The 12,397-nt window shown below is 44.4% G+C and overlaps 1 protein-coding gene across 1 annotated transcript in view; it reads left to right on the top strand.

The window, feature by feature from the left end:
• Positions 1-253: 253 nt before the first annotated feature.
• Positions 254-12,397, top strand: part of CDK6 (cyclin dependent kinase 6) — a 112,875-nt gene continuing 100,731 nt past the window's right edge. Inside the window, exon 1 of the mRNA XM_054384958.1 lies at positions 254-486. Within this exon, the coding sequence (XP_054240933.1) occupies positions 254-486 (233 nt within the window). The remainder of the gene's footprint in view (positions 487-12,397) is intronic.

Genomic DNA, 12,397 nt, shown 5'->3' with positions numbered 1-12,397 from the left:
ATTTGCTTTACACAGACAATGCTCCTAAAGATTGTATGATAGTTCCTGGTGGCCAAAAGAGGAGGTACCTTGGGGTCTGCACAAAAGAGGAACAAGAAGAGGAGGGCAAGAGCTTTCCAGTGCCCCTTTGGCAGAAGGACCAAGCGTGTGGCCTATCTGCAGCGCCAGCAGAGTTCTAGTTTTGAGAAAACAAGAGAGGCTGGGAGCCACCCTAAGACACCTGGAGCACAGGAGGAAAAGAAGCAGTGTCAGCATGGATAAGGACAACATAAACCTGGCTGACCAGCAGTATGAATGTGTGGCTGAGATTGGGGAAGGAGCCTATGGGAAGGTGTTCAAGGCCCGAGACTTGAAGAACGGCGGCCGCTTCGTTGCGCTGAAGCGGGTACGGGTGCAGACCAGCGAGGAGGGGATGCCCCTGTCCACCATCAGAGAGGTGGCAGTCCTGAGGCACCTGGAAACGTTCGAACACCCCAATGTGGTCAGGTGAGGAAGTGGGGTAAGCATCCCTGTCAGCGGGGTCTGGGCTTTAGTACATGAATTGGGCAAGTTTGGGTACGTAAATGGGCTGGACACTAGTTTGGGTTTGTGGATGAAGCGAGCACTAAGCTGCATACATGAAGTGTGGTTTGAGGTTTCAGCAGGCTGTGGTGCTGCCTGCCAGACCTCACCTCATCCCTCTGCGTTGCCTCCCACACACACAAACACCCATCTCCAGAGGCATAGGTGTGTGACTTAAGTGTTTGAGTGGATGGGCAAGGAGCCACATATCCACTATTTCCTCAGGCATCAGAGAGACAGAGAGCAACCCAACCTCTCCCTGCTTTTGTCTCAAGTGTAAATTCTGCAGCTCTAGCTGATTTTTAGCAACTCTGTTCACTATTGAAATGGCAAAGGTTCTGAGAGCAACAGTGGAACACCTTAGGTGCTTTTGAGGACAGTTGTAGATGATCAAGTAAAAGAGAAGTAACAGTTTAAGACTTCAGGCTTTGCAGGTGACCTTGTAGTTGGGTACTGTTTGGCTGGTACTGATTTCACCTCGTACTGATGAGTGTGCTGCCAAGACAGACATTGGGCTGTGCTTTCAAAATGGCGACAATAGCCCCAGGACGTCCCTTCTGCCATTCCACTACAGGAAACTGAGGATAAATATCTGTTCTTCGATTGTCTCCATGGCAAGGATGGCCCTGCCATAACCCCTTACAGTTTTCCATAGCTGGAAGCCTCCAGCAGCCTGTGAGTGTCTTTTATCAGTATTATAGACTTTGAGAAGTAAGCCTCACTTTGCATACACCCAGGTGTGCAGTGACTAAGTAGAGCAGGTCCAGAGGAGGCCATGAAGATGGTCCGAGGGCTGGAGCAACCTCTGCTATGGAAACAGAGAATTGGGGTTCTTCAGCCTGGAGAAGAGAAAGCTCCATGGCGAGCATAGAGCTGCATTTTAGTATTTGAAGGGAACCTACAGGAAGGCAGGGGAGGGGCTGTTCAGAAGGGCCTGTGGTGATAGAACGAGGGGCAATGGTTTGAAAATGGAGCTGGGGAGATTTAGGTTGGACATTAGGATGGAGTTCTTCACAATGAGGGTAGTGAAATAGTGAAATAGCTGCCTGGAGGTGTGGTGGAGGCTCCATCTCTGGAGACATTCAACGTCAAACTTGATGGGACCTTGAGCAACCTGATCTAGTTGGAGATGACCCTGCTGACTGCAGGGGTGTTTGACAAGGTGACCTTCGGGGTGCCTTCCAACCACATGCATTCTGTGGTTCTATACCTGTTGCCATAGGCAGCAGTTCAGATGGAAGGGACAGGTCTGTGACATCTCAGGATGTTTGGGAACCTCCACTGGATGCCTTTTACCACAAACAGAAGAATATTAATAAGCAATTTCAAACATTATCTCTGCTAAAACATGAGGAGTGCCATATCAAAAGCCACCTCTGCTGTGCAGGAAGCTCACTGTGGAGTGACTGAAATTCTTTTTGTTACAATGAAAAGTGATTTGAAAATATTTCAGTGCCCCTATTCAGTTAAAAATGGGGTGGAAGGGTTTGTAATTGATTGACATTAAAGGTCTATTTTAGTATTATGTAAATATACTCAGAAAAAGGAAATCCTGCAAAAGAAGAGCTGCAGTTCTAAGCAGCTGACCTAGCTGCACTTAATTACTGAAGATACTATGCTCAAAAAATGTTCATTGTTTGGGGATGCATTGTGGAATCTGGCATCATGGCCAGGCTACTAAACAAAAATCATCTCAGATGTATTGTCTAGGTTCTAGATTGAAATGCACATCTTTAGAGCACTGCGGTTACAGTTACAGATATTTGCAACCAGTTCTTGTTTTTATTTTGAAGGAAGTGATTGTGCCCCTGTACTTGGCACTGGTGAGTCCTGGGTTCAGTTTTGGGTCTCTCACTACAAGAAGGACATTGAGATGCTGGAGCCGTTCCAGAGAAGGGTAACGAAGCTGGTGAAGGGTCTGGAGAACAGGGCTGGTGAGGAGCAGCTGAGGGAATAGGGGGTGTTTAATCTGGAGAAAAGGAGGCTGAGGGGAGGCCTTCTGGCTCTCTACAAGTCCCTGAAACGAGGTTGTAGTGAGGTGGGGTTTGGTCTCTTCTCCCCAGTATCAGGTGATAGAATGAGAGGAAATAGCCTGAAGTTGTGGCAGGGGAGGTTTAGGTTGGATATTAGGAAAAATTTCTTTGCTGCAAGAGTGGTCAGGCATTGGAACAATTCGCCCAGGGAGGTGGTGGAGTCACTGTCCTTGGGGGTGTTCAAGAAATGTGCGGACATGGCCCTTGGGGACATGGTATGATGTCCATGGTGGTGTTGGGTTGACTGTTGGACTCGATGATCTTAGAGGCCTTTTCCAACCCAAACAACTCCATGATTCTATGACATCTAGCTTTTTTCTGATTATTACAGGCAGCTAGGCTGAGAGTAATGAGTAAGAGCTGCAGATATAATGTTGAATCTGTTATCCCTGAGTATTTGTGGTCCCTGAGTGGCTCAGTGCAAAGCAGCAGTCACTGTGTGAGTCAGACTATAGAGAGCTTTCAAACAGACAAGCCACGTGTGCCCTCTGCTTGTCTAGGCTGCTCTGGAGCAGCTGATGCCATGGCAGAAATCAGAGGCCGTATCAGCTTCTGCTGTGTGTCATCCTCAACTTTAGTGGTAGGCTTGGGCATTTCCAGAGAGTGCAGCAAGGAATCATAGAATCAGTAGATGATTAGAAAAAATATTTAACATCACAGTCCACAGAATGGTAGAGGTTGGAAGGAACCCCTGGAAATCAGTTAGTCCAACCCCCCTGCCAGAGCAGGTTTTCCTAGAGCAGATTATATAAGACAGTGTCTGGGTGGGTTTTGAATGACTCCGGAGATGGAGACTCCACCAACTCTCTGGGCAGCCTACCCCAGTGCTCCAGGCATTCATAAATGAAATAAGTTCCTCCTTGTGTTTAGATGGAACTTCCAATGTTCTAGTTTGTGCCCATTACCCCTTGTCCTGTCACTGGATACCAATGAACAAAGCCTGGTGCCATCCTTCTGACACCCACCCTTTAAGTATTGATCAGCACTGATGAGATCTCTCCTCAGTCTTCCCTAAGATAAAAAGCCCTGAGTCCCTCAGATCATCCAGTCCATCCATTCTCTAACACTACCAAGTCTGATGCTAAACCATGGCACTCAGCACCACATTTCTGCCTCTTGGAAACACCTCCAGGGATGGAGATTCAGCCACCTCCCTGGGGAGCCTGTTTCAGGCTTTGAGAACCCTTCCAGTGAAGAAGTTTCTTTTCATATCCAACCTAAACCTTCCCTAGTGCAACTTGAGGCCATTTCCTCTCATCATGTCACTTTTTTCTTGGGAGAAGAAACCAATCCCCACCTGGCCTCAACCTCCTTTCAGGGAGTTGTAGAGAGACAGAAGGTCTCCCCTCAGTCTCTTTAATAATGCTTTAGTAATGTTTGACTAGAGCTTTACTATAGACAGTAACCGAATTTGGCATAAGTTGGTCCAGCACTTGTGTAGCTGAGTGCTGTTGTTTTGGGGAAAATGAACTCTCTGTAGACAAAGGGCAGCCTTTGCCAGGAACAAATGACAGCTTGGAGGCAGGAAATTCCTGTGTGTACTGCTGGGAGTATTTCCTGCTGCAGTGTATCTTTTAAAAATCTTCTTGTCATTGGAATGCCAAATTCACCAATATCTCCTGTTCGTTTTAGCTCTCTCCTCCTGGTAATCAAGTGAATAATTTCCCCCCTTGTTAATCACCCATCAGGCTGTGAATCTGCACACTGGGTTTCCACCTCAACATGAAGAGATGCTTCTTTACTGTGAGGGTGACAGAGCCCTGGAGCAGGCTGCCCAGAGAGGTTGTGGAGTCTCCTTCTCTGGGGACTTTCAAGACTCATCTGGTTGCATTCCTGTGTGGCCTGCCCTAGGTGATCCTGCTCTGGCAGGGGGGTTGGACTCAGCTGGACTCCAGAGGTCTCTTCCAATCCCTACTTTCTGTGATTCCATGGTTCTGTGACAGAATACTGTCATCCCTGCCCTGCTTCTTTTCTGTATGTAACAGGTATCTATATTTAGGTGTATCACAGAATGTAGGGGTTGGAAGGGACCTCCAGAGATCATCCAGTGCAACTCCTTTGCCAAAGCAGGATCATTGAAGGCAGGCCACACAGAAACGCTTCCAGGTGGGTTTTGGAAGTCTCCAGGGGAGGAGACTCTACAACCTCTTTGGGCAGTCTGTTCCAGAGCTCCAACACCCTTACAGTAAAGAAGGTCCCCAAGGCCAATTGTCAACCCAACACTACCGTGCCTACAAAACCATATCCAAAGTGCCATGTCCACATGTTTTTTGAACACCTCCATGGACAGTGACTCTACCACCTCCCTCAATGATTTTAGATGTCTCTTCCAACTGAAACAATTCTATGCTTGAAAGACTCTCCCTGGGCAGCCTGTTCCAGTGCCTGGCCACTCTTTCACTAAAGAAGTGTTTCCTAGTGTTCAATGTAAACCTTCCCTGGAACATGCAGAGATGGAGTGAAGCAGAAGAAACTCAACTTGACACTTGGCAAAGTTAAAGGGATTCATGTGGCAGATGAGTCTCAGCTGAAGGTGGATAGGAGCTGGATGAGTAATGGGAAGGAAAAACTGAATGAGCCTCGGAGTCTGTTTTAGCCTAACACAAACAGGATGGTCTTCAAGGCAGATGTGAAGACGGGAAGTGCCTTGGCGGGACAGAGGCATTTCCAGGATGGAGAGCAGTGGTGGTTGGAAGGAAAGGGAGATGGTCCCTGCACTGACTGGCCACAGCAAGGAGGGACACTGCAAAGGTCTTGAGGAGGGAGGGATGGACCTGGAAATATGGCTTCTCTGGTAGCCAGAATGTGAAAGGGAACAATATGATTGACACTGAAGAGCGTTTGGCAGTAGGTAGGATTTGGAGAAGCTCATTAAGTTGGCAGAGGACATTGTGGGGAGAAAGCTCATGAATGCTATCCTGTCATCATCTGCTTGTGACTCTACATACAGGGAAAATAAGTGATATTCTTCCTGCCCATAGGAATTGTTTGTTAGGAATGGATGTGATGATTTAGTTTGCCTACATGGTCTGCCAGAAGCAGGACAAGATAAGGGCCTGTCAGGAAGGAAGGGTTGTATATGGAGTATTCCTCTGAGCCTTAGGAAATTCAGTTTCTGGAGTGAGTACAAACTTTCTGCTAAAGGTATTTTATCTTAATCTCAATCTAAGAGTTTAACCCCCCGTGTTTCCAGTCTTTGTGTGAGTAAATGTTACTCATTTTAGATTATGGCTTCCTCCCTTCTCTAAATCTGGGGATGGTTCTGTCTGTGCTCTTCTTGCAGGGGTCTAGTCTTACTGGGTCCTGCCCAGAATGGAGAACCCACTCATGTCACCAAAACCATTGTTGGGGACAGCCTGTGAATGGCAAGCAAAGTGTCAGCTTCCCCTAAGTTAACAGTGGGTTCCACAATTCAGAATGACCCTTGACAAGGACACGAGGGTGGATGGCCCACCTTAGCAAAGAGTGGATAGAGTAGATCAGTTGGGACTTTCCAGTTAGCTTCATACTACCTTCCCCCAGCTGAGGCATGGCATGCGTTATTTGTAGGGAATTTGTCTATTAAAAGTTCCAATAAACCAAGCAGAACAAATACTGAAACTATCTTGATAGAGCAGTGATGTGACCTTGGCATCAGGAGTGGTTCTTTGCAGCAATCCTTCACTGACTGAGTGTAGTTCTGAAGTTTTAAAATGATTTTATGAAGTTTGATAACTCCAAATGAAATAGAAGCTGCTGTTCATTGCAGATCTTGGCAGCTGGGGTTTTACTGCTATGCAATGTAGTTGTTTCCTAGTTTTGCTGAACAAGTTCAGTCTTATTGATCTAAGAAATGATAAAAAGCTGGCTGTGCCGATGTGCACACAGAACTCAGCTGGGGTTTGGCTTTCAAAAGAGAGGAAATTTCTCCTCCTGTATCAGATCTTCATAGATTTCTCTTATGTTCTGAAAAGTACTTTCAGTTACCCAGGCATGACTACTTAGCCGCTCTACCTTTAAAGTATAATGTGGTTGTATTTAATATACAAACCCTCTCATAATTTTCATAGAATTGGTTTGAATGTAAAGACATCTAAGATCATCAAGTCCAACTGTCAAGCAAACAACATCATGGCCATTAAACCATGTCCCAAAGTACCATATCCATGTGTTTCTTGAACATCTCCAAGGATGGCGACTCTACCACCTTCCTGGGCAGCCTGTTCCAATGCCAAGGTGTGGTTGTTGTTTGTTTGTTTGTTTGTGTGTGGTTGTTTTGGTTTTTTTCCTCCATTGTGTACTTTGACATTTTCTACTTGGGAAGCCTCCATTTGGGAAGCTGTGGTCCAGAGAAGAGCAAGGGAGCTGGCAAAGGGTTTGAAGAACAGGGCTGCTGAGGAGCAGCTGAGGGAACTGGGCTTGTTTAGTCTGGAGGCTGAGGGGAGACCTCATTGCCCTATAGAACAGTCTGAAGCAAGGTTGGAGTAACGTTGGGGTCACTCTCTTCTCCCTGGTATGATAGAATGAGAGGAAATGGTCTGAAATTATTTGAGGGGAGGTTTAGATGAGCTATTAAGAAGAATTTCTTTGCTGCAAGAGTGGTCAGGCATTGGAACAGGCTGCCCAGGGAGGTGGGGGAGTTGCTGTTCTTGGAGATGTTCAAGAAATGTGTGGCCATGGCACTTGGGCACATAGTTTAATATCCATGGTGGTGTTGAATTGATGGTTGGACTCAATGACCTTAGAGGGCTTTTCCAACCCAAACAATTCTATGAAATAATTGACAAACTTAGCTGAAAGTTGCATACTGTTTTAAAAGCCTTCACTCTAACACTGAGTGGCCATCACTGGATTGTCATTACCAGGTTATTTATCTTTGCTTCCTAAAGGAAAAAAAAAAACAACAACTTGCATATGAATGAATTAATCATTGCAGGAATTTCCCATGTTGGATGACTGAAAACTAGTGCAGATGAATCAGAGAGAGTTTAAATGAAACCAACTGAGTTTGGACTTTTTCAGCATTAGTCAGTGCAGAAAGTTCCATATTTTGATAGAAACAGAGAAAAGAAGTGAGAAATGGAATGGAAAAGCCATGTGATTCTTTTTGTCTCTCTTTTCTCTGAAGTCTTTTTAATATCTATTTGAAGTGTGGTAGCTCTAACAAATAACTGAAGGTGTCTGTTGCTGTTTAACAGTGTCAGAGAATTCCTTTCTCCCTCAAATCAATTAATTATAAACTGGGAATTTCAGCACTTTGTTCACTCTTTCTGAAGTTAGCATTTTTCTAGGAGCTTTCTGTGAGGCTAATTCCTAGCTGCACTGCTGCTTTTGTTTTTCTACTGTAAGGACAGAATTCTATCACTTTTTTTTTTCCTTCCACTTTTGATGTGGTATTTTGCATACAGCTGCAGAGTAGACAGTTACCTTTGAAAAGAACATTTGGCTGGTTTAATTTGATTAGGGCAAACCACCTCAATCAGTTCTGAACTGAGACCGTTTTCATTTTCTCTTGGCAGTCAGAGTTGGGAATGTACTGACTGCTTAGATGTTTGGGGGAGGACACACAGCTACTGCCCAACTGAAACAACCTCACAGGACTTTGCCCACACTGCTCGTTCCCCATAAAAAGGGAGGGCTGGGAAGCCACTGAATTCAACTTTGACTGATTATGATTGAAGATGATTAGGGGACTGGAACATCTCTCCCTTATGAAGAAAGGCAGAGGGACTTGAGACATTTTACTCTGGAGAGGAAAAGACTGAGGGAGGATCTCATCAATGCTGATCAATATTTAAAGGGTGGGTGTCAGGAGGTTGGGACCAGGCTTCGTTCAGTGGTGCCCAGAGGCAGAACAAGGGGTAATGGGCACAAACCGGAACATCAGAAATTCCATCTAAAGATGAGGAGGAACTTCTTTAATTTAAGGGTGACGGAGCACTGGAGCATGCTGCCAAGAGAGATGGTGGAGTCTCTGTCTTTGGAGTCATCCAAAAACTGCCTGGGTGGCATCCTGTGCAACCTGCTCTGGGTGAACCTGCTATGGTTGGATGAGATGATCTCCAGAGGTCCCTTCCAACCCCCACCAGTCTGTGGCTCTGTGACAAAGAATTGGCCTCCTTGTGAATGTTCCTATAAAAAATTGGAAGCCTTCAATGCACAGAAATGCATAATCATACCTAAAAATATCGACCCCATGATATTAAATCAGATCTAGGATATTTTTTTTCCTTCAAATAGCTCTGGTTGTTCAAATCAGAAGTTCTTAAGATAAACAAAAATGCCTCAGAACAGGCAGACTGTGCAGAGGTGTCCCATCAAGCATGCACCCTTAAGACATTGCCCTTGAGGTTTTAGATGTTGCAGCTACTGAGTTCACCAGTGAGGTACCAAAATAGTTTTCATTGGGAGGTTTCAGTGATACAGACTCAGAGTTTCTGTTGACTCATTCCACTCCTCTTAATTGCATTCTGTTTTAGCACCACAAATAATTCCCCTCTACCTTAGTATGTACCCTCTGAAATAGTTGATATCTATCTCTGTGTTTTCACTTAAACAATTTGTGCAGCACTGTCCTTACCAGGCAGCAGACGTGGTCCTCTCAGTGCTATGTACATAGAATGGTTTTGCTTGGAAAAGAAGGTTAGGATCATCTAGTCCAACCATTCTAACTCTACCATGGCTGGGACTAAACCATGTCCCTTGGCACCACATCTCTGCCTCTTGGAAACACCTCCAAGAATGGGGATTCAGACACCTCCCTGATGAGCTTGCACCAGGCTTTGAGAACCCTTTCAGTCAAGAATTTTCTTCTAACTTCCAGCCTAAACCTCCCTTGGTACAACTTGAGGCCATTTCCTCTCCTTCTATCACTAGGTAGACCAACCCCCACCTGGCTCCAATCTCCTTTCAGGGAGTTGTAGAGAGCAATGAGGTCTCTCCTCTGTCTCTTTTTCCTCAGACTAAACAACCCCAGTTCCCTCAGCTGCTCCTCACCAGCTCTGTTCCCCAGACCCTTCACCAGCCCTTCTCTAGACCTGCTCCAGCACCTCAATTTCTTTCCTGTAGTGAGGGCCCCAAAACTGAACCCAGTACTCCAGGTGTGACCTTACATCTCCCTCTTCAAGAGAAAATGCTTCTATAGCTACCATCAGAGACTTCCTGATTGCTGTAGAGCATTGGAAGTTCATGTCTGGGGTCTGCCTTGTTATTCACTAGCACAACACTAGAACCTTTTTTACTGATTTCCAGGTTTCTTTGGGATGGTGAAAGCTAATGACCTGGATTATTTCTCTCCACTTAGAAGCAGGTTGAAAGGTGAATCTCATTGTCTAATGTTATCCAGCAGTGTATTTGTATGTACTTGTGATCTTTACTACAGAGGGGTGGAGCAGCATCTGCACTTTTAATTGTGTATCCTTAGATAACCTTCTAGATTGTTAGTGAAGATAGGCCTACCACTCACTGATCTTTGTGGTCTCCTTGTGGACATCTATAATCAATTTGTTGCCTTAATGTTCATCTCTGCTGCTTGGAAAATGCTGAGCAGCAAGTTTTGATCAAAGCAATAATGCTGCTATCCAAAGAGGCTGGAATCAGTTACTACGGTCTGGAAATCAGAATTAAGTGTTGACTTCTGTGATATTTAATTTTCATAGTGTCTATCTTCTTCAGAAATCAAGATGGCTTTATACTGTTTGATTTTATTTGGTCAGATGAACACCAAATCTCTTGGAGTTGTCAGCTGTTTCAAAAGCAAATCTTTATGCAGCAAGGAAAAAATACAGCCAGAAATGAGACTGGCAATAAAGACCGTGGAGACTCTGGAATGGGTTGCCCAGGGAGATTGTGGATGCCTCCTTCCCTGGGGATGTTCAAGGCCAGGATGGATGAGTCCTAGAGGAGCTGAATCTAGCAGAAAGGTATGCCTGTCCATGGCAGGAAGGTTGGAGCAGATGATCTCTAAGGTCCCTTCTAACCCAAGCCATTGTATGATTGCATGAGTTGCACAGAAGAGTCAGGTAGCCCATCTGATTAAAAATGAAAAGTATCTGTGGCTGCAGATCAAACCCAGATAGCTGGATTTGATCACTGATGAGAGAGTCATTTTAGAAGACATTTTAAGTCTGTTGGAATGCCCCAAATCAGTGGCATATTGTGATATATGTCAAAGACTGCTCGGTTTCCCGTGACCCAAAGTTGAGAGTGGACAAGATCACTCTGCAGAAATGAAGTTTAAGTCATCAAAAGCAAATTAAAATCTTCTGCCATCCTCTAGATCAGTGAAAGGACTTACCCTGTAACTCTGGAAAAAGCTGGAAAGTCACAGAGTTATGGAATCACAGAATGGTTTGGGTTACCAGCGACCTTGAAGATCATCTAGTTCCAACTCCCCCACCATAGGCAGTGACACCTCCCACCAGCCCAGCTTGCTCAAGGCCTCATCCAGCCTGGTTTTGAACATCTCCATGGAGGGGGCATCCACAACCTCCCTGGGCAGCCTGTTCTATTGTTTCCCCATCTGCACTGTAAAGAATTTCCTCCTCATCTCCAGTCTCAATGTATGATTTGTAGCAGCACATTTTGTCACATGGGTCACACCTTTCCCTGGTGTGATGCCCTGTCTGCTCACTGGAAATTCTGACTGCTGCTTTGGATAGATCCAAAGTGGATGTATGGGTGGAATACCCTCCTCCCGGGTGCTAGATAGAGCAGGACAGCTTTTTTATTATGGAGATGCTAAGACTATGATTTTAGTAAAGCAAATAAGCTGCTCTATTAAGTTGGATATTCATATAACATTTGTATGTTTATATGGAAAAGGAAATCCATGAAAATGTCAAGTTTTGACTGCATTTATCTCAGGAAGTTCAAAATTATTATTTTGTAACATGGGTTAGGATTGTTGGATGTGTAGGACTGCAATTAGTTTAAAGTCTGTGCCTTAAAAATGTCTGAATAGTTTTTTTCTTTTTGCAAGTTAAAAGAAAAAAAAACTGAAAAGGAATAAATTTAAGCCAGGAAAAAACCAAAAACAAAACCCCAAACCAACCATCCTAAAAGCTAATTGTTTTGAAAAAGTTACTTGACATTGAAAATGGGGACTTGGAACTGAAACACCATCTCACTCCTAAGTGTAATAAAATAGTAGATTTTATTAAATGCATTCTGGAAAGAGTAAATGAAAATTATGAAGCCTGATGTGGGTGGCAAAAAGCCCAGGCAATATCCAGGAGAGTAAACATCTAATGGCTCAGTCCTCTGCAGCAGGCAGCTGAGCAGAGAATGGCAATATTTAAAAGCTGCAGAACCGAGTTTTGAAGCAGTCTTTTTTCCTCCTCTATGCAGTACAAATATATTTTTTTAAAGCTTTAGAGAAGATTCAGATGAAAGGATTATCAGACTCCTGTGAATATTGCCCCTTTTCTACATTTTCAAGTTTTGTACAATTTAAGGTGACTTTGATCATTCTTCTTTCAAGCCTGAAATGGCTATCTCTAAATTGAAATATTTACTCAGTCCCAGAACTCTGCCATCCCAGAGAACCTCCTTTAAGTTGCATTATTCACTCAGTCCCAGAACTCATCCCAGGGAAACTCCTTTCAATTGCATTGTTCATTCAGTTCCAGAACTCATCCCAGAGAACTTCCTTTAAGATGCATTATTCACTCAGTTCCAGAACTCACTCATCCCAGAGCACATCCTTTATACAAAAATATTGCAATATCATCTTGTCAGCTTTTAAATTGATACTCTTCTTCAAGGGTCTCTTGAGTTCTTGAAATAATCAAACTACAATTGTCTAATTTTTTTTCCATGTAAAA

Source organism: Indicator indicator, chromosome 11, assembly GCF_027791375.1.
Source record: "Indicator indicator isolate 239-I01 chromosome 11, UM_Iind_1.1, whole genome shotgun sequence".
Lineage (NCBI taxonomy): Eukaryota > Metazoa > Chordata > Aves > Piciformes > Indicatoridae > Indicator > Indicator indicator.
Note: the sequence above shows the minus strand (reverse complement) of the source record. Positions and strands in the feature narration are given on the sequence as shown.